This window comes from Anomaloglossus baeobatrachus, chromosome 1 (genome assembly GCF_048569485.1).
Source record: "Anomaloglossus baeobatrachus isolate aAnoBae1 chromosome 1, aAnoBae1.hap1, whole genome shotgun sequence".
In the NCBI taxonomy this organism is placed as follows: Eukaryota; Metazoa; Chordata; class Amphibia; order Anura; family Aromobatidae; genus Anomaloglossus; species Anomaloglossus baeobatrachus.
This window is the reverse complement of record NC_134353.1, coordinates 582,008,785-582,032,689: the sequence shown is the minus strand read 5'-3', so window position 1 is coordinate 582,032,689 and position 23,905 is coordinate 582,008,785. Positions and strand designations below refer to the sequence as shown.

General features: G+C 44.9%; 1 protein-coding gene across 2 annotated transcripts in view; it reads right to left on the bottom strand.

Annotated features, from left to right (window-relative positions):
• Positions 1–23,905, bottom strand: part of LOC142296397 (zinc-regulated GTPase metalloprotein activator 1B-like) — a 116,125-nt gene that overhangs the window by 56,771 nt on the left and 35,449 nt on the right. For both annotated transcript variants that reach the window (XM_075339977.1, XM_075339988.1), the window contains exons 5-8: positions 17,368–17,459; positions 6,987–7,046; positions 5,626–5,663; positions 352–398 (exon numbers count right to left, since the gene is read on the bottom strand). In XM_075339977.1, coding sequence (XP_075196092.1) covers positions 352–398; positions 5,626–5,663; positions 6,987–7,046; positions 17,368–17,459 — 237 coding nt within the window. The remainder of the gene's footprint in view (positions 1–351; positions 399–5,625; positions 5,664–6,986; positions 7,047–17,367; positions 17,460–23,905) is intronic.

Below are 23,905 nucleotides of genomic sequence, written 5' to 3'. Positions count from 1 at the left end.
CGAGGGTGCGAGAGACTGGTGGACATTTGCACAAAATTGAGACTCTTTAAAAAGTCACAATTTATGAATCGTCTGTAGTGAGAAAACAAACACCTGGTCCACAATAGCGAACAGAAAGAAAAGGTGAAAACATACTAAATGAACAAAAAAAATGGTGGAAATTAAATGAAGAATTTGGTACAAATTAAAAACAGGCTGAAAACAGCAAAGAGAATGAGCAAATGCAATAATAAATCAGGCCCTATGTTTCCAGGTAAGACAGCCAAACTGTGTTTATACCGCAATACAAGTAAAGCCAAGCTTCGCACAATTCAGGTTAGTTACTCCTTAAGTTAAGGCCGATTCACGTACCTTGAGGCTTCATTTATAAGACCATCTGTTTTCTCCTCAAGTATGTGCTTTAAAAGAAGTTAAAGAAGCAGTGTCTGAATTTTTTTTATTAAAGCAGTGTTCAAGAGCAAACATAACACCTAGTACGTTACTAATGTGAACGCCCTATCCAAAAAGTTGGAGCTAAATCTAGTGTAATTTAGAGAACAGCTCTGATCTGCGAATGTGGCTCAGCTGCTTGGTAGTATGCGCAAATGATAAAGGAAAGAGTAGTTGGAAACACTCTGATAACCGGACAAGGCTACGGCTTTTTATCCCTCAAAAAGTTGATTGCTTGTAATCCTTGACAACTCTAAGCATTTACAAGAGGAAATATTCAGATTTGAAATCACTAATGCAAATCGCTGAAAGTTCTCATTGAGCTAATCATTGTAAATTCACAATTTAGTTGCTTGATAGGAATCTGTCACCTGTTTTTTTCTACCAAATCTAAAAGCAGGATAATGTATAGAGAGACCCTGATTCTAGAGATGTGTCACTTACTGGGCTGCTTGATGTCGTTTTCATAACATCACAGTTGTATCAGCAAGAGATTATCATTAGAGGACTAGTAAACCTGCTGATATGTGGTCCTCCATATTCATAAGTACTATGTAACTCCACCCCCACAACTGTATTCTGTGAACACTGTGCAAAGAACTTCCAATCAGTGGTATGGGTGGCCTTAAAGGGGTGGTTCACCCCTTTTCATTACTGGATACATCGATATAATGTTGAGAAACAAGGTTTCTCTCAAATACCTTGTGTTGCTAATTGTACCTGTGAGCGGCGCTATTGCGGTCCACTCACCCCTTCGCATGACCCACAGGCTCCGTGACCTCCGATGTTCAGTAATGTCACGCCAACTAAGGCGGGCCGCAGTCTCCCTGAGTGACTGGGCTGTGGGCGGCGTTTCATTGTTCATCATTTCACTGTAGCGCGCACGCGAGATGCTGGGCTTCGACGCTAGGCTGTGACGAGTGGTGAAAGACTGCGGTCCACCTCAGTTGATGTGACATCACCGGACATTAGATGTCACGGAGCCCGGGGGTCATGTAAATGGGGTGAGCGGACCGCAATAGCGCCGCTCGCAGGCACTATTGGTAACACAAGGAATTTGAGAGAAAACTTGTTTCTCAACATATTATCGATGTGGCCAGTAATGAAAAAGGGTGAACCATCTCTTTAAATAAAGCTCAGCATTCAGAGAACTACTAAATCTGAAGTATATAAAACAGTGATCTTATCAAAACTGTAGTATGCAGACCAGTAAGTGACACATTGCTGAAATCAAGGTTTCTGCCCCTACATCTTGATGCTCTCCGATGGAGCACCACAAATCTCCCAATCCTTTTAAATAGGAGTAGGTGACCAATATTGAATCCCAGAGACATCTTCTCAGCCACCACAGGTCCTGCAAAATGTGTACATAGCCAGGACACCATACAGCTCCACAGACCATAGAGTGGCCATTCTCAGGTATTGCCATTCAGATCCAATATACTTCAATGGGAGCATGGCCACTGCACAATGTATGGAGGGAGCTGTTATGTACTGGCACTGCATTATAATCATCACTGTTAAGCTGGGGCCACACGGGGACTACTGCGATCCACTTGCATGACACTTGGCTCGTGCTGGCAGTACGGCAGAGCCGAGTGTCATGCGTGTGTCCTTGCAACAGAGGTCCGTTCGTGCGAGCAGACCTCAGCTGCGGGGGGCGGGCTGGCACGGAGGAGGGGAGGGAGGGATTTCTCTCCCTCTCTCCTGCGTAGCCAGCTATTGCCATTCTCGCACTGCACTGGCAGTACACCAGTGTACCGCAAGTGCAGTGCGATTTTTCTCTCGCCCCATTCACTTGAATATGGCCTAAGCCACACGGCTAGAAAAACAGTGCGAGTGGAGTGCAATAAAACATCGCATTCCCCTCGGACCAATTCTAGCCTGTGTGTCAGCGCACATGAGCAATTATTTTCTCAGCCCTAATCGGACTGAGAAAACAATCGCAGCATGCTGCGATTGTAATGCGAGACTCTTTCTATCGCACCCATTCAAGTGAATGGAGCGAGAGAAAAATCGCACTGCACTCGCGGTACACCGGTGTACCGCTAGTGCAGTGCGAGAATGGCAATAGCCGGCTACGCAGGAGAGAGGGAGAGAAATCCCTCCCTCCCCTCCTGAGTGCTGGCCTGCCCCCCGCAGCTGAGGTCTGCTCGCATGAACTGACCTCAGTTGCAAGGACACACGCATGACACTCGGCTCTGCTGTACTGCCAGCACGAGCCGAGTGTCATGCAAGTGGATCGCAGTAGTCCCCGTGTGGCCCCAGCCTTAAAGGGATTGTCCAGGTTTGGCATGAAAGTGTGTAGAGACTCTATGTAACTGCAGATTTGTGAATCCACACAGTTCACGCTGTCAGGATTCTCTGGTGACGGGGGGGGGGGGGGGGCAAGTATGTGATAGACATGCTTCCAGCCACATTTCAACTGGTAGTCTGTGGCCTCACTCAATTCCCTTGTATTGAAGAAGGCCACACAAGTTTAGTCAGAATGTGGCCAGAATTATGCATCGGTGAATCCTGACAGAGCACGCTGTGCGCACTCACAAGTCAGCAGACTTTTATGCCCAATCAGGACTACCCTTTTAACAAAAGTCTTTAAGTTGGTATAGTCAATAACAATGTTACATCTATGGTCACCTTCACATTGCTGAATCTCGGACAGGGACTGTCTCCCAATTCCAGAACAGTTTCTAAAGGGAGCACTGGAGCTTTTGGAAAGCAGCAAAATCAACCCCCATATCATGAGGAAAGGTGGCAAGCAATTATGGCACTAAAATTGTATGCATTTGACTGTAATCTATTGATTTATTACTTTATGTACAGAGATTAACAAATTATTTTTGATGTGTACACTTTATATAACATTTAACATCCATATATGCCCTCTTATATTGTTGTCTTTTCTGTATATGCTTTCCAAGATCTATTTTTGCAAAACTGGCCTCGAAGAATAGCATTTATCCATCAACGAGAGGAAATAAAATATATGTATATTTTGTACATGTCAGGTCTGGTAAGAAGAAGACTGTCATGTCATGTTGTCCAATCATTTGTCTATGATGAGAAAATAAATATTTCAGATCCGTGGGTGACAGTCTCATTAGAGTGATCGCCCATGATATCAATTACCCCTTCAGTTTCAATTTAGCAATGTGCTGAGATGGTGACGTCTCTCGGAGCGGCCTGTGGTGAGCCCGGTCTGTGAAGCATGACACTCTTTAAATTGCTCCCTATTGTTCTACTGTCACTGCTTGTATTGGCTTGAAAGAAATCCAGCGATTTTCAGCTATTGAGGTCAAGGCGTACAGCCAAAGGAATTGAACAAGTTAGCAAATCTACTGCAGGAAAGTGGAAAGTTACTTCTGGATGGCAGCTGAGCTTTCAGGATTTCTATGCTGATGACAGAATTCCAATTTAGTCATGATTGATAGTTATAGGATCTGATGGGACTCAAGAGGCTTACACGGATGCTTAAGTTTTAAGACTTATCTGCTACTGATATTGTTTTTCCACCTTGGCATTAATTACAGAGTAACCTTACAAGGTATATTAAAAATTAAAAAAATATAAAATACTCCTTAATGTTACCATTAGGAGTGGGAGAATGCCTTCTTTCCATCCCCCTCACTATTTGATACAATCTATGCCAGTGAAGTACAGTTGAGCAAAAAGATTTTCCGGAACCTGGTCCGGTGGCCACTTTGATGGTTTGTGGTTGCCGTTCCAAAAGCCTGCAAAGTTCCTGTTATCTGCTGTCGCGGGCGGAGGAGGGGACGCCGCGCTCTCCCACTGCTCGGGTCCGGCTGCTGCTGCTCGGTGGCTCGAGCGATGGGCCGGATCCCGGGAACTCGAGCGGCGCTCCTCGCCCGTGAGTGATAAGGGGTGGTTTGGTTTTTGGGGATATTGTCCGTGACGCCACCCACGGTTGTGGTGATTGTGTGGACACCACCGCTGCTCTGGACGGGGATCCCGGGAGTGGTGACAGGGAGCAGCTTTGTTGTTATTTCCCCCCGCCGTGGGTAGGGGGGTTGGTGGTCCCGGGGCCTGGTGATGGGGTAGAGATGGCAGGCGGGTTGCGGGGCCTGGTGAGGTGCAGGGTCGCAGGGGCAGCGCTATGCCGCACGGCACGGGGGTACTCACTCAGCCTAAGACGATGACACAGTTCTCGGTAAAACACACGGCTGGATGGACGGGTCCCTCGGACGGCTGCAGTGTTGTTGTTCCCTGCAGGTTGGTGGTGACTGTCTCTCCCTTCACCTAAGTTCAATGTTGGTAGCGATGGGTTCCCACCGGTAACCCGCTCCCCCGACCTGGAAGTGGGCCGGAGGAGCCCCTTTTGCCCGCAGGCGCTGGCCCTGGGAGACGGTTGCCCTTGGCGGTGTCTCCCCTTCTCGGTTGGACGGTTGCCTTCTGTTGGGACTTGACTGTTTGGAAACCCGGAGGTCCCCTTCACTAACGGATTTGACAAATTCACGGCGACTCCAAGCCTTGCCGGGATCCGAAAGGCCCCTGCCAATGGTGCTGGCTTCTCTTTGTATACCGGTCCGGTACTGCCGGGTCACCACCCGTCCACGGTCCTTATGGCAGACTCCAATCGGCCTCCACTGCAGACGGTCACCACTGCCTGCCAACCTTGCTGTCCTGTCCGGGCCACACACCCGGACCAAGTTCAGGCTTTTTCTCTGTCACCTTTCTCCTCTCTACTACTTTCCTCCTTCCACTTCCTCCTCCAAACTCGACTCCTCACTCCTTCACTTCCCTAGCTTAACTCTAACTGCCTGTGTTCTCCCTCCTACAGGACTGTGAACTCCTTGGTGGGTGGAGACCAACCACCTGGCTCCACCCCCTGGTGTGGACAACAGCCCCTGGGGAAGGCAACAAGGATTTTGTGTTTTGACTTCGATGTGCCTACAGGGAGTGTGGGGTGTGGTGGTGTTGTTACCTGTGGCCCCTGGCTTGTCCAGGGAGACACACTGCCAGAACCCCGGATCCTCATCTGATTAGTGTCATTTGTGTGTCATGCTGGAACGACAATGTCATAGCTGGCCTACTTATCTGAAGATGACAGCAAGTAGGAGGGTCCACTGGTTACTATCAAAGTTGCCACTGGACCAGGGTCCTTCAATTTGTTTTGCTCCACTCTACTGACAAGTGTAAAATATGAGACGCCTATGTCCAAAATGACTTATTACTCACCTGCATGGCATATTTGGCGTCCACCACCGATACAATGCCTGTAGAATGTATACACATATTTATAGTTAAAGAACTGTAGCACGATATGGTTTTAACTTAACAAGGCTTTGTCAACACGACTTCCATTTTCACAGGTGTTATTGACTAGATAGACAAGCACGGTATACCATGATGGAGCAATGGCCACCTTTCTGATTGATGGGTAAACAGAGCCTAATAGTTCTACGTTGCTTGGAATCATATGGTCCCATTCAGTTATATCCAGTCGTGACATTCTTTTTGTCCCTTCTAGCTAGAACAAAAAAGATGGACCATGTGTACGCCAAAACCCTCATGTTCAGCAGAACTTCTCTAAAGTTGCAGGTAAAACATTTCAAAATACTTGTATCGTTCTAGAATGACAAAAATCACAATAGTCTGGAAAAGTAAATGGGTTGTTCAGTTAAAAAAAATACGCTTAAAACGTTCCTAATATAATTGATGTTTGAAAATCTGCCCTATTTTTCAGCTACAAGACCTCGTCACAACAGGTTTTCTACAAGTCGGTGTTTGGCATATGACAGCATTTCCTGCGTCCAAATGTGAATGGACCCATGGATGGACGGATGGGATTTTTTGAGCAAAAGACGTTTAGTAAAAGTATCAGAAGGTTACATAATCTGTAAAATGCTCATTAAGGAAGAATGTAATCCATGAGATATGACACTGTGGATATGTTCACAAGAAAAACAAACAAACATTCTTGATTAACAATAAAAAATGAAATTAAACAACGTAAACTGGTTTATTTGCGGGAAAATAAGGGTTACAAAAGGTATATATTTTAGTAGAATTGGTCAGTGTGGAAGCAAAGGTACCACTCAACCTGACCTGAGCCCCCCATAGCCAACTAGGACCTGCGCTATAACCAGTTGGATGGCCGTTTTAATAGCAAAAGCAAGCCCCCTTCTGTGTCCCAGCCCATGGGGAATATAGCTACTGAAATGTGGCATTCTGCCAGCCGTTTCACACACAGCATTGCTCATGCACCAACACAAGAAATATACAATGGAAAGACACTGTCAGGACTGGAGATAGTAATATACTTCACATGTGAATGTGTAATTAAGTGATAGAACATGTACTAACACTTTGAGACCCTGCAGAGCCACCATGAGTTGGAGAAACAAATTCATCGACTACTATATCTCATCGGTGAGTATGAATATTAGGGGAACAATGTCATGTATTTTCGATTCAGAAAGTGTATAGTAAATCTAGAATGCTGTATCAATATAACCGCATAAACATCATGAAATAAAGCTTATAAGCACATCAAAAATGACAATCACATTCTCAATTGACCCCCATGTAGCACTTACCGTCCAGGTAGATGTCACTTCCTAGCTCAGCATCAACCCAGAACATGGAGGCAACAGAACCTACAAACAGAAAAAAAATATAAGGTCAGCCGTGTGAATGCTCTGGTCCATTCTAGAGGCCGGTGTCTGCACTGATTTGCGTTTTATCATATTGTATCGAAATCAGATCACATATGGTGACTTATAACAAGCCTATCACTAAACTTTCATACACAGTATACTCCATCTCCAACATTGACCCTTTTCTGCTGGGACAGTCTATGAGCTGCAACCTCAAGAAAACCATGCTATTCCAACTTTATTTTTCACATTTCATCTTTCCAAAGGTGTCTATACACAGATATTGTCTGAAGATTGATGGTTAAGAAATATCTGCCAACTGTCTAATGTGTATGGGGTCCTCGCGTCAAATGGGCAGATGAAAGGATTGGGCAGTATGAGATTAAACATCCAACCGCTTTGTTCTCCATGCAGATAAGCTACTGCCAGATTAGTCTGGTCGATCCAAGGGGTCATGTGTAGTTGGGAAGTCTGAAGAGATAGGCATTGTCTAACGCAGGGTTCCCCAACTCCAGTCCTCAAGGCCCACCAACAGTGCATGTTTTCAGGATTTCCTTAGCATTGCACTGCTGTTGGAACCAGCACCTGGGCAGGTAATTACATTAACACCTGTGCAATACTAAGGAAATCCCAGAAACCTGCACTCTTGGTGGGCCTTGAGGACTGGAGTTGGGGACCTCTGGTCTAACGGATCATTAGGTAGTTATTAGTGATTAGCGAGCGTGCTCAGCACTGCTCATTACTCGATCGAGCAGCAGCCTGATTAGGTACTTGCGGAGCTTGGCCGAGTATCATGGGTGATCGGATATTCTCGTCCACGAAACAACGACCACAACACACCTTCTTACTTCACTGCACTGTCTGAACTGCTCTCCCAGGGGATAAAAGAACAGTCTCAGACATAGTGTGACACAAAATAAATAAATAAATCCCGCCTTCCCTGCTCCAATGAAATGCTTTCCTTATGGCTGGCTGTATGTGGGAGGAGACCTGAACAGGCCAATCACTTACTTTCCATAATGCTTGTTACCTCCTCCGAGCATCTGACCAACTCAAGCATTTTAGTGCCCACCCATCACTAGTAGTTATCTAAGGTGTACGGGCACTTTAGGAAATGCTGAAGGTAAAATAAGGATGTAAGGTCATAGCCTCCCATCAAAGCCATCTCACGGGGCTAACATGTGCAAATATATTTTAAATGGCTGAAGTAATTCTCAACCACAAATGTGAACAATATTTAAAAAATATTAAATTATACACACACACATACGTACACACACACACACATACGTACACACACACACATACGTACACACACACACGTACACATACACGTACACACACACACACACACACATTCACACACACACAAACTATAAAAAATAAAACTAAAATGCAGTCATTAGTGAAACATTTGGACCTACTGAGTGGTTTGCAGCCCAAATATCTTTGTCCCTAAAATGCTGCTGATGCCTCTGGATCTCTCTAGAGGGGTTTTTTTCAGCACTGGATGGGTGCTTTCAGTTTAAGTTCTCTGTTCCCTGTATTATACGAAACTGCTGTCGTCTTCATCCCTTTACGGCGGCGCTTGAGTCTCACCGCGCCATCTTGTGCCCGTAACTTCTGACTGGCCAGAAGCTAGAAGGTACATCATAAGCTCTCAATACAAGTCTATGAGAACCAGAACGAGTCTCTCATAGAGATTTATTGAGCTGTGACCTCTGGCACACTCCATCAAACACAAATCACCAGAGACCATCTAGAATAGCACTGAAAAAGTATTAGGCGGGCTTTGCACGTTGCGACATCGCAAGCCGATGCTGCGATGTCGCACGCGATAGTCCCCGCCCCCGTCGCAGGTACAATATCTTGTGAAAGCTGGCGTAGCGAAAATTATCGCTACGCCGGCTTCACATGCACTCACCTGCCCTGCGACCGTCGCTCTGGCCGGCGACCCGCCTCCTTATTAAGGGGGCGGGTCGTGCAGCATCACTGCGACATCACACGGCAGGCGGCCAATAGGAGCGGAGGGGCGGAGATGAGCAGGATGTAAACATCCCGCCCACCTCCTTCCTTCCGCATAACCTACGGAAGCCGCGGTGACGCCGGTAGGAGATGTTCCTCGCTCCTGCAACTTCACACACAGCGATGTGTGCTGCCGCAGGAGCGAGGAACAACATCGGACCGTCGCATCAGCGTAATTATGGATTACGCCGACGCTGCACCGATGATACGATTACGACGCTTTTGCGCTCGTTAATCGTATCATCTAGGCTTTACACACTGCGATGTCGCATGCGATGCCGGAAGTGCGTCACTTTCAATTTGACCCCACCGACATCGCACCTGCGATGTCGTAGTGTGCAAAACCCGCCTTAGACAGGGGCAAACAAGTATCAGAAACGGGGCAGGGAACTTACATTTAAAGCACCACTCCAGAAGAGAAATAAAAAACAAACGCACGCTGGAGTGGTGCTATAAGCAAACAGCACATATGTGTCCTTCCCTTTTTTTTTGGCTCAATACACACAATATAAAGAGAAGTATCAGGACACACTTCCTTGATTGTTTACATTTTTCATTCACTCCCAGTGTATTAGATTCAGCCCCTACCATATAGTCTGCCTTTATAAACATGTGAAAGAATGGGTCCTTCTACAGAGCTCATTTCATTGCAGGCCTGTAATAGGATGCCACCCACTAGAGACGTCAGTTCATAAAATGTTTCCTTCATAGATATTCGCTTACAAGTGCGTTGTATTACTGAAAAACGGACGTAGGGCAGCAGGAAAAGTTCTAGAGCAAGGTCTGTGAATGCGGTGCATAGTGCATAGGTCACCAACGCTCTGCTGAATCAATAACCGCACAGTCCAACCCTCCTCAGGATCTCATGACTTGGGATTCCATGGCAGGGCAGCTGCATATAAGCCTTACATCACCAAGCACAATGGCAGGCATCAGAAATAGTGGTGTAAATCATACCGCCACTGGACTAAAGCATGGAAACATGAATCACACTATCTAGCAGTTTTCTGACTGAGTTTGGGTTTGGTGAACATTACTCGTCTGACTGCATTGTGGAGACCGTAATGGTTGGTGTAAGAGAAAAAAGGTATGGCTTGCTTTTCCAGGAGTCGGTCATAGCCCCTAAGTTCCAGTAAAGATAAAAATTAATATTAAGCATGAATGAATGGGGAAAAATTCCCAAAGACATATACCTCTTATGGAAAGCCTTCCCAGAAGTGTGGGAGCTGTTATAGCTGCAAAGTGGGGGCTAAATCTATATTAATGCTTATGGATTTAGAATACAATGTTATTAAAGCTCCTGTTAGGGGTAATGTGTAGGCGTCCTAATACTTTTGGCCATATCATGTGTCCTGAGATGTGTGAAGCAAAAAGAAAAACATGAGTTTGTGATAATGTTACAAGATGTCAATGATATATGCGTCTATGTTGTATATTTGTTTGGTGCAAAATTGAAGAACTTTAAAGGGGTATTCCCATCTCCAAGATCCTATCCCAATATGAAGTAGGTGTAGTAATAATAATAATAATAATATTAGCAAATACCTTCAATAAGGAATGTACTATAGTCCTCCTGATATAGCCATGTATCTTACCTCATGTGCACGGCACTGCAGCTTAGGTATCCATGGTTGCATCCATACATATAGTGACAGATAGTTACCATATTTTTCAGACTATAAGACGCACTTTTTTCCCCAAAATTTTGGGGGAAAGTGGGGGGTACGTCTTATAGTCCGATGGCTGCGGGGAAGGTGGGTGCGGTGGTGGTGGAGCGGTTTATCAGAGGCAGGAGCAGGCTGTAGCAGCTCCCACCATGACCATGTGGGCCCGCTCATTAGCCTCATTTCATATGCACTGCATCCCGACGCCCATCATCTCTCAATCCTGAAGCCAGTGCTGAGAGGTGGGCGGGATGGTGGGCGAGGGGTGCGCGCGTGATCATCCCTGGCTCCTACAGCCTCGAGTGATCATGTGTGGCTATATTCACTGCCCCCCACGTATCATTATCAGCGTGGGGGGCAGTGAATAAGTATACTCACCTTTCACTGTTCCCTGCAGCATCGCGATGACCTCCTGTCTGCCTGCCCGCTGATGTGTGTGGAGAGCGATGCGCACAGTGATGACGTCATCGCTGTGTGCACGGCTCCACACAGGTCAGTGGTGCTGCTGCTGGCAGTCAGGAAGACGAGTGATGCTGCGTGGAGTGAGGAAAGGTGAGTATAAACGTTTGTTGTTATGTGTGCCACAGGATGCCGGCCATATATCAGGATGGGGGCTATAATAATACATATACATAATAATATATAATACGATAATATACAAGGAAGGATGATCATTACCAGGATGGGGTAGCTTAGTAGAGAATTTGGGGACATTCCCCCCATAACAGTGTCAGCAGCAGATCCTCGCCCCATAACAGTGTATCATGACCACATTTTTTGCTGAAAATTTTATTTTCCTATTTTCCTCCTCTAAAACCAGGGTGCGTCTTATGGTCCGAAAAATATGGTAGTCAGTTAGTTGTTTGTGGTCGTAACCATGGACACCTAAACTGCAATGCCCTGCAAATGAGGTAAGAGACATGGCTATATCAGGAGAAATATACTACATTTCTAATTGGAGGTATCTGCTAATATTATTAAGCCTACATATTGGGATAGGATCTTGGAGATGGGAATACCCCTTTAACTAAATTAACCTTTTGGGGGTTTTCAGTTAAACAGTCATTTTACTAGATATTCTCTGCTTCATTAATGCTGGCACGTGCTACTAATTAAGTGTAGCAATGATCGTATAATCTGATTTTCCAGATCTTTCTACAGCCATATAGAAATACAAGGCTCCTATCTATGGAATCGTGTTTCTGGGCACCATGTTTGGCCCGCTGCACCATTTAATAAGCTTTGCTGTGAAAGTCCTGAGTGACGGCTGCCTCGTCCGGACTCTTGTAAATAATAAAACTCTGCCATTGCTATTTAAATAACTTGCTATAGGATGTCTCTTTGAGGAAACATCACTGCAGAGAAACACTGACAGCACATATAGCCATGGCGCTTTCTGAAAAGAATCACAAACACGTGCATGACAGGCCTGTCCAAACAGATGAGAGGCGATGGGAACGGGGCTCGCTGTGGCGGCTCAAGCTGTCCTCCTGACATGATCACATGTGGTCCTCCAAGCATCACTTTGTGTCAACATTGTAATGCCTGTCATCTGCTCCAGCGAGGGCTACAGGACCTGATCGTGTCCTGATGCCAATTGATTTCTGTCCCAAAAAGCTTAATCGTTTTCCAATTTAGCTGAAATGGACTTTACAAGTAACAGGGGCCAAATCAATGTCTTTTCCTTTAAAAGAAATTACTGTAGCATGACAATTATCTGGCTGGGAATCGGCATGTCACGGCTTTGAAGGAGAACTAACGGACGGGCCGGAGTGGATGGGATACCTTGTGACAAGAGGGCACCCAGATCTTCAATGTAAAGGACAAATAGAAACACAGAGCTGCAATTAGGGGAGATTATACTGTAATACTGGTCTGTGGGCACTATACAACTGCAATTAGGGGAGATTATACTGTAATACTGGTCTGTGGGCACTATACAACTGCAACTAGGGGAGATTATACTGTAATACTGGTCTGTGGGCACTATACAACTGCAATTAGGGGAGATTATACTGTAATACTGGTCTGTGGGCACTATACAACTGCAATTAGGGGAGATTATACTGTAATACTGGTCTGTGGGCACTATACAACTGCAATTAGGGGAGATTATACTGTAATACTGGTCTGTGGGCACTATACAACTGCAATTAGGGGAGATTATACTGTAATACTGGTCTGTGGGCACTATACAACTGCAATTAGGGGACATTATACTGTAATACTGGTCTGTGGGCACTATACAACTGCAATTAGGGGAGATTATACTGTAATACTGGTCTGTGGGCACTATACAACTGCAATTAGGGGAGATTATACTGTAATACTGGTCTGTGGGCACTATACAACTGCAATTAGGGGACATTATACTGTAATACTGGTCTGTGGGCACTATACAACTGCAATTAGGGGAGATTATACTGTAATACTGGTCTGTGGGCACTATACAACTGCAACTAGGGGAGATTATACTGTAATACTGGTCTGTGGGCACTATACAACTGCAATTAGGGGAGATTATACTGTAATACTGGTCTGTGAGCACTATACAACTGCAATTAGGGGAGATTATACTGTAATACTGGTCTGTGGGCACTATACAACTGCAATTAGGGGAGATTATACTGTAATACTGGTCTGTGGGCACTATACAACTGCAACTAGGGGAGATTATACTGTAATACTGGTATGTGGGCACTATACAACTGCAATTAGGGGAGATTATACTGTAATACTGGTCTGTGGGCACTATACAACTGCAATTAGGGGAGGTTATACTGTAATACTGGTCTGTGGGCACTATACAACTGCAATTAGGGGAGATTATACTGTAATACTGGTCTGTGGGCACTATACAACTGCAAGTAGGGGAGATTATACTGTAATACTGGTCTGTGGGCACTATACAACTGCAATTAGGGGAGATTATACTGTAATACTGGTCTGTGGGCACTATACAACTGCAAGTAGGGGAGATTATACTGTAATACTGGTCTGTGGGCACTATACAACTGCAATTAGGGGAGATTATACTGTAATACTGGTCTGTGGGCACTATACAACTGCAAGTAGGGGAGATTATACTGTAATACTGGTCTGTGGGCACTATACAACTGCAATTAGGGGAGATTATACTGTAATACTGGTCTGTGGGCACTATACAACTGCAATTAGGGGAGATTATACGTTAATACTGGTCTGTGGGCACTATACAACTGCAACTAGGGGAGATTATACTGTAATACTGGTCTGTGGGCACTATACAACTGCAATTAGGGGAGATTATACTGTAATACTGGTCTGTGGGCACTATACAACTGCAAGTAGGGGAGATTATACTGTAATACTGGTCTGTGGGCACTATACAACTGCAATTAGGGGAGATTATACTGTAATACTGGTCTGTGGGCACTATACAACTGCAAGTAGGGGAGATTATACTGTAATACTGGTCTGTGGGCACTATACAACTGCAATTAGGGGAGATTATACTGTAATACTGGTCTGTGGGCACTATACAACTGCAAGTAGGGGAGATTATACTGTAATACTGGTCTGTGGGCACTATACAACTGCAATTAGGGGAGATTATACGTTAATACTGGTCTGTGGGCACTATACAACTGCAATTAGGGGAGATTATACGTTAATACTGGTCTGTGGGCACTATACAACTGCAATTAGGGGAGGTTATACTGTAATACTGGTCTGTGGGCACTATACAACTGCAATTAGGGGAGATTATACTGTAATACTGGTCTGTGGGCACTATACAACTGGAATTAGGGGAGATTATACTGTAATACTGGTCTGTGGGCACTATACAACTGCAATTAGGGGAGATTATACTGTAATACTGGTCTGTGGGCACTATACAACTGCAATTAGGGGAGATTATACGTTAATACTGGTCTGTGGGCACTATACAACTGCAACTAGGGGAGATTATACTGTAATACTGGTCTGTGGGCACTATACAACTGCAATTAGGGGAGATTATACTGTAATACTGGTCTGTGGGCACTATACAACTGCAAGTAGGGGAGATTATACTGTAATACTGGTCTGTGGGCACTATACAACTGCAATTAGGGGAGATTATACTGTAATACTGGTCTGTGGGCACTATACAACTGCAAGTAGGGGAGATTATACTGTAATACTGGTCTGTGGGCACTATACAACTGCAATTAGGGGAGATTATACTGTAATACTGGTCTGTGGGCACTATACAACTGCAATTAGGGGAGATTATACGTTAATACTGGTCTGTGGGCACTATACAACTGCAATTAGGGGAGATTATACGTTAATACTGGTCTGTGGGCACTATACAACTGCAATTAGGGGAGGTTATACTGTAATACTGGTCTGTGGGCACTATACAACTGCAATTAGGGGAGATTATACTGTAATACTGGTCTGTGGGCACTATACAACTGCAATTAGGTGAGATTATACTGTAATACTGGTCTGTGGGCACTATACAACTGAAATTAGGGGAGATTATACTGTAATACTGGTCTGTGGGCACTATACAACTGCAATTAGGGGAGATTATACTGTAATACTGGTCTGTGGGCACTATACAACTGCAATTAGGGGAGATTATACGTTAATACTGGTCTGTGGGCACTATACAACTGCAACTAGGGGAGATTATACTGTAATACTGGTCTGTGGGCACTATACAACTGCAATTAGGGGAGATTATACTGTAATACTGGTCTGTGGGCACTATACAACTGCAAGTAGGGGAGATTATACTGTAATACTGGTCTGTGGGCACTATACAACTGCAATTAGGGGAGATTATACTGTAATACTGGTCTGTGGGCACTATACAACTGCAAGTAGGGGAGATTATACTGTAATACTGGTCTGTGGGCACTATACAACTGCAATTAGGGGAGATTATACTGTAATACTGGTCTGTGGGCACTATACAACTGCAATTAGGGGAGATTATACGTTAATACTGGTCTGTGGGCACTATACAACTGCAATTAGGGGAGATTATACGTTAATACTGGTCTGTGGGCACTATACAACTGCAATTAGGGGAGGTTATACTGTAATACTGGTCTGTGGGCACTATACAACTGCAATTAGGGGAGATTATACTGTAATACTGGTCTGTGGGCACTATACAACTGCAATTAGGTGAGATTATACTGTAATACTGGTCTGTGGGCACTATACAACTGGAATTAGGGGAGATTATACTGTAATACTGGTCTGTGGGCACTATACAACTGGCCCAAGAGGCGACAAAGTCCAGTCCCCAGCCTGCATAGTAAAGGAGAGCGGCTGCAGCATAAAAAAACTGACTTTTCTCCGTATTGCTATAATCGTACCCGTCCGGTTATCTGTGTCAGACGTGCTGATAATAAAATAGTATAAGCGGGACCTGGCAGCCCACTATCCTCCTCTTTGTATTACAATAAACATGGCTGATCTAATCTAAAAAGGGAAAAACAGCTGTTGGCTAGTATACATACAAGGCCGACAATAAACAGTGCCAATAGTAAGGCCTCATTCACACATCAGTGTTTTACATCAGTATTTGGCAAAACCAGGAGAGTCTCTAAAACACAGAACAGGCGTCAATCTTTCTATCATAGTTGTTCTCTTTAAGGCCTCTTTCACACATTAGTTTTTTGCCATCAGGCGTAATCCGGCGAATTGGGAAAAAAAACGGATCCGACACCTGATCTGTTTTTTTTCTCATAGACCTGTATTAGCGCCAGATTGCGATGCATGGACTCACGTTTCATACGTCGTACCACAGCAAAAATTATCTGTGTGGCCACCGGAAGCAACGTCCAAAGGAACGTTTTTTTGGGATCGGCGAAAAATGGAAGGAGACGGATCCGGCGCTGTCCGTCCGTCTTTTTTTTACAATGGAAGCCTATGGGTGCTGGATCTGTCGTCATCCATCAAATGACGGAATTCAGCGATGGATTCTGTTTTTTTAAACTGAGCATGCTCAGTATCACTACGGATCCGTCGAAAAAACGGAAGAAACTAATGGAAAAAACTGATGCGACTGATCCGTTTTTTTGACGGATTTGTCGCATCAGTCTTTACAACGGATTGTGCCTGATGGCAAACAACTGATGTGTTAAAGTAGCCTAAGAACCACTCCTGGCTTTGGATACAAACATTAATGGAAAATACTGACTTGTGAATGAGGACTAATAGTGGCTATATAATGTAGAATACTAGCCATGTAATAAAAACAATTTATATTTCCAATTCTCGTTTGGCGCAGATGTGAATCAGATACAGAGCAAAACCTTATGGTCACGACTACACTTGAATTAAAGGGGTTCTCCAACCATAGACAAAGATGGTACCCAAGTAGGATAACATTCTATGTAACATGGTTCTGTGTAAAAATATCTAAGGGGCATGGAGCTTTACCTGCCACTACAGCCCCTTCAATTCTTATGCTTGGAAAGCCTTATGAAATAATAGGATTTAGGAAAAACACCAAATGGCTAAACCTATTTGTATTTTGCTTTTCCATCAGACAAGATAGAAAGATCCTGTAATGGACACTATTTTACTTTGGTGGCATACTGTGGTAGATGTGTATATGCATTTACACACCAGTGAGACATTACCTGGATCTGCTAAACCCGTGGTTTCCAGCAGTATGTAGTCAAACTTGCCTTTCTTCTGCATTAGGTTTTCTATGGCTTTTAGTCCATTGTCCCTTAAATAAAAAGGTAAAATGTTTGTGCAGTTATAACATCTAGTAAACCACCGAATCTTAAGGGGAAAGGTAAGGTGCAGAATAAAAGATCTTCAGTCTTATTTCTCAGGATTACGCTTGTGTAGCCGTGTCCACTAGAGGGCACACTGTCTATGCAATAAACCTTCCAGGTTAACATCCTCACTGTTTAACCCCATAATGATCAGTCATTTCTTTTTCTAGTTTTTTGACTCTACAAATTTCATTAGGATTTCAGTAGTCATAACTTTTCTTATTTTTTTTAACTAACGAGGCTATATAAGCGGAAAAATATACATTTTTTAGGTGATGCTTTTGGATAATTTATATACTATATTTTTAGTACCATAGGGTTCACCTTACTAAAAGCCACACCCCTGGGTTTGACAAAAGATAATAGGGAAAACATATTTCCGACTAATTTAACTTTCCCTGTTGTCATGAAGTGGAGGGGTCAATTTTACAAATTTTAATGCAATAGAGTAGAATATGGAAGTAACAGATGTACTGTTAGTGTGTTTCTATTATACACATATAGCTTTACAGCTCTCACATTGTGTACACACTCTGCAGTGCACACATATACAGTGTGTGCACCCATATCCTTCCACCGACATTAACATGAGAATGATGGCAGCTATAGGCATAGAAGTGGTGTCTAGGTATAGTAAATGTATATAGTAATGAAACCACCTATAGCGCCACCTGGTGGAAAACAATGGAGTTAGCATTTTTATCTCGAAAACTGAATGAGATAGAGAAAAAAAGTGAATTACAAAGTTGTAGGGCATCATCAATTCAATACGAATCGACACCTTGCATACAGAAATGCTATGATTAGAACGTGTAAAACTCACAAGGCTGCGGACGTGAAGCGATACCTCATGGAGACCTTTCTACAAGTCATTGGGTATGGTGGCTGTGTGGAGAGGCCTCGACGTTCATCCGACCTGACCCCATTGGACTTCTTTCTGTAAGGTCACATCAAACAGCAGGTGTATGCGACCCCCTCCACCAACATTGCAGAACCTATGACGACGTATCACAGATGCTTGTGCAAACGTGTCACCTACCATACTTCACAACGTGCAGCAAGATACAGTATGCTGTCCAGAGTCCAGATGTGCATTGCAGCTGACGGTGGCCACTTTGAGCATCAAAGTTAAATGAGCGCCATATGCGTGACCAGCATTCAATGTTTTGGGGGGGGGTCATGGGTTTCATATCATAGAATTTCTGTATGCAAGGTGTCGATTCGTATTGAATTGATGATGCCCTACAACTTTGTAATTCACTTTTTTTCTCTATCTCGTTTTGTTTTTGAAATAAAAATGCTAACTCCGTTGTTTTCCACCAGGTGGCGCTATAGGTGGTTTCCTTGCGTAACGCATGGCTACTTTATTATACCTAGACACCACTTCTATGCCTATAGCTGCCGCCGTTCTCAAGTTAATGGCGGTGGACAGGATATGGGTGGACACACTGTATACAGCTCTGCTACATGCACACACACAGCCCTGTTACATGCAGATGCACAGCTCTGCTATATGCATACACACAGCTCTGCTACATACAGACACACAGCTCTGCAACATACAGACGCACAGCTCTGCTACATAAACACACAACACTGCTACATGCAGACACACAGCTCTGCAACATGCAGATACATGGCTCTGCCACATGCAGATACATAGCTCTGCTACATGCAGATACACACCTCTGCTACATACACAGCTCTGCTACAAGAAAACACACCTCTGCTACATACACAGCTCTGCTACATGAAAACACACAGCTCTGCTACATGCAAACAAACAGCTCTCCTACATGCAAACACTCATCTCTGTTACATGCAGACACACCTATGCTATATACAAACCCACAGCTATCCTACATGCAGGCACACAGCTCTGCTACATGCAGACACACAGCTGTGCTACATGCAGACACACAGCTCTGCTACATGCAGGCACACAACTCTCCTACATGCAGGCACACAACTATGCTACATGCAGGCACACAATTCTGCTACATACAGGCACACAGCTCTGCTACATGCAGACACACAGCTATGCTACATGCAGACACACAGCTCTGCTACATGCAGACACACAGCTATGCTACATGCAGACACACAGCTCTGCTACATGCAGACACACAGCTATGCTACATGCAGACACACAGCTATGCTACATGCAGACACACAGCTATGCTACATGCAAACACAGCTCTGCAACATGCAGACACACAGATCTACTACATGCAGACATACAGCTCTGTTGCACATTGTCTATACATGACCACATTTTTAGGTTCCTTACATGCAAGGATTTTCAACTAGCCAAAATCTGCATCTATGCAGATTTAATGACAAACAAGTACAGATAGCTTCCTCTCCTGCCCTGCACCAATCAGATTGACCAGTGACCAGAAGAACAGACAACTGTGCCACTGCATAGTTGTCCTGGTGAATGACAGTGTCGGTGTTCTCATCACTCATAGAATGCTGCATCCAAACTATAAGGGTATGTGTATATGTTAAGAAATTTGTGCAAACATTTCTGTACTATTTCTGCATCTCTTTGCAGTAAAAACACAAAAGCAGAAACATGCGTTTTTGGTGCACACTTTTCCCATTTATTAGTATGAGTGAAATCTGCAGCAAAAACGCAGAAAGAATTGACATGCTATAAATTTAAATCTGCATAAAAGCAAAGTTGGTCTTTATAGATAAGCCCTTTTAACCAGTAATTCCCAACTTCTGTCTTCAGCAGCACACAGCTCTCCAGTCTCTTCACTTTTTTGTTGCTGGAGAATGGGCACTCCTCCTTGAGTAACAGTTTGAGTCAGTAGCTTTGTCCTACTGCTGAGCTTTTCCTGCTACTGTGACCATTAAATAGACTTGTAGTTGATTCTTCTGAAAGCTACACTAAAGTACCCAGGCTACATATAAAGATAACAATGCCTTTGAATAATTGCAAGGCTCAATCAAATAATAAAGAGGAGAACTGCTTTGGAAAATGCAGATTGTAGGGCTTGTGATTTAATGAAACTAATAGCACAGTTAGGAGCTGATAGAGAGCAGGAGATGAGTAGCTGTCTAAGGTTATGTTCACACAAGTCGTTTTTGCAGAATTTTTTCCCTGACCAAAACCTGATCTTGTGGCAGAAATTCTCCTGACAGTCTTCTGCAGTTTTTGTGTGGTTTTGGTGCATTTTTTATGGCGTTTTTGGTGCAGTTTTTATGGCGTTTTGATGCGGTTTTGGTGGTTTTTTTAATGGTAACTGCGATGGATACAGTGGGGCACAGAACAAGTAATCGGCCGGCACTGGAGTCAGCTGATCTGAACTCAGCTGAACTCCTGACCACACAGCCCGCACACGCTGCGATGGATGCAGCGGGACACAGAACAAGCAGTCGGCCGGCACTGGAGTCAGCTGATCTGAACTCAGCTAAACTCCTAACCTCACAGCCCGCACACGCTGCGATGGATGCAGCGGGACACAAAACAAGCAGTCGGCCGGCACTGGAGTCAGCTGATCTGATTACTTGTTCTGCTGGCTATGAGGTCAGGAGTTCAGCTGAGTTCAGATCAGCTCACTCCGGTGCCGGCCGAACTCAGCTGAACTCCACAGCCTGCACACGCTGTGATGGATGCAGCGGAACACAGAACAAGCAATCGGCCGTCACTGGAGTCAGCTGATCTAAACACAGCTAAACTCCTGACCTCACAGCCAGCAGAACAAGTAATCAGATCAGCTGACTCCAGTGCAGGCCAACTGCTTGTTCTGTGTCCTGCTGCATCCATAGCAGCGTGTGCAGGCTGTGAGGTCAGGAGTTCAGCTGAATTCAGATCAGCTGACTCCAGTGCCGACCGAACTCAGCTGAACTCCACAGCCCGCACACATTGCGATGGATGCAGGGGGACACAGAACAAGTAATTGGCTGGCAGTGGAGTCAGCTTATCTGAACTCAGCTGAACTCCTGACCTCACAGCTCGCACACGGTCACACGTGATTGGCAGCAGGCAGTGATTGCTGTTTATCTGCATCCATCACAGCTTTTCCAGGCTGTGAGGTCAGGAGTTCAGTTGACTCCCGATCAGCTGACTCCAGTGTCGGCCGATTACGAGTTCTGTGTCGCGCTGTCATGTTGTCAGAGTTCCGGGATTTCCAGTTTTCTTTTGAAGGATCTTGCCCTTTGTTAACATGGAGTTTTCTGTTCTGTTGCCCTACTTCCTGTTCATCTGTTTAAAAGCCCGCCCCTAAGCTTAGTCTAGTTGCCTGAGTATACTGCTTCCTGTGTACTCCTGCCCTGCTGCTCTCATCTCCTGATTGCTGTTTGGATCCGGTTGAAACACCTGACACCAGCTCTGGACTTCACCTCTCATCCAACTGTGCTCGGACTCTGTCTGCCGTCTCTGGTCGGCACTTCTGCCCGGTCCCTTCCGTTCATATCCACCCTAGGACTCACATCACGTACGGACATTTTTTGGACTATATCTGTTGCCCTTTTGTGTCCCGGCTGCTGTACATTTGGACCTTCTGGGGTGATTGCCGGACAGCCCCTGTATAGGGGTTCGCTTCTGGCGGTCTCCCTGGGGGAGTCCAGTGCGCGGCCCCGGGAATTCCCCTTTGCTCTGAACCCGGCAGGTATTTACTGTGTTTATGTTCCACTGTGTATATTCTGTTCTGTGTACATATTGCGGTTACATATTACTGTGTATATTTCGTTCTGTTTACATATTGCGGTTACATATTATTGTGTATTTTCTGTTCTGTGCACATATTGCGGTTACATATTATAAAACGTCTTTTGCACCAAGAACTCGTCTCTGGTTGTCATTGCCCTAACGCAATCGAAATCCTCAGTACATACAATAGTATTACATTATACTCAGGCCAATAAGAGGATTTCGCTGGGGCAATGACTGAGACACGAGTAGATCAGCTTTTCTCCATGATTAACTCCTTGCAGCAGGACATGGAGGCGGTGCAAACTAAGCTTAAAGACGTGGAGGTACAGCTGGGCCATGATCACCAGGTACTGGGTCCGGCTATTCAGGATTTGCAAACCAGAGTGGAGGCTCAGGAAGCCGCCCCCACTACGTCCGTATCAGCTGCCGGTATGCCTAGGTTACCCCCATTTCGTTTCCGTGGTGATCGAAGTCAGTTCCGTGGGTTTGTTAACCAGTGTATATTGTTTTTTGATGTACATGCTGATTATTACCGGTCTGACCGGTCAAAAGTGTTATGTATAATCATGTTGTGAACCTCACGAGCACTGGCTTGGGCTAATCCTATGATAGAGAATCGTGATATCCGTTTAAATAACCTGGATGACTTTTTAACAGCAATGGCGCAAATGTTTGATGATCCTAATCGCCGTGCTACCGCTGAATCGGCTCTGCTTTCCTTACGTCAGGGAAAGCGGTCTGTCGTCGAATACGCCACTGAGTTCAAAAGGTTAGTGGTAGACACCGACTGGGGAAATAATGCGCTATTATCAGTGTTCAGAAAGGGTTTGTCCGGTACCATCAAGGACGAGTTAGCTCGTGCCGAATCTCCACGGGACTCCACTGTGTGCGTATCGATACGTCGTGAACACCGGCTCCGTGAGCGTTTGTGTTTCTATTGTGGTCAATCGGACAATTTTCTGATTGACTGCCCAAAACGTCCAAATCGCCCGAATAAGGTACTGGCAGCAATGGCAAAGTGTGACAACACGGACGCAGAGTCCGATATCTCTGAGGCAAGTTTACACCTGGATGCGGTATTTCCCGCGACATTGATGTCAACTTCACCTAAGGACCCAGAAGGGAAATACACCCATTGCTCGCTTCCCATTCAGATTCGGTGGGAGGGACAGTTAATTCCTACATCTGCAATGATAGACTCTGGGGCAGGGGGAAATTTCATGGACTCTTCTTTTGCCAGGAAACACGGTATCCAGACTCAACAAAGATCCTCACCAGTTACCATGGAGACGGTAGACGGTTCTCCATTAGTTTCCGGACCAGTTGATCGGGAGACAGTACCCCTTGAATGTGTGATGAAACCAGGTCAGCAGGAGACCCTTGTTTTCATGTTGATTTCTTCTCAACATTTTCTGATAATTTTAGGAATTCCTTGGCTGCGGTCTACAAATCCAGTCATCGATAGGGAGACTAAAGAAATATCCTTCCCACCCCAGAGTGGTCCGACCATTTAGTCCAACTGTACCGGTTCCAGTAACACCGAATGCGGAGGGCACTGTACAGGTACCTGTTCTACCCCCGGTTTATAATGACTTTGCTGATATATGCGACAAAAGAAAAGCAGATCGGCTTCCCCCGCATAGACCGTATGATTGTCCCATAGACTTACTCCCAGGGGCAGAGATCCCGTTTGGTCATGTCTACCCGTTGGCGGCACCTGAGTTACAA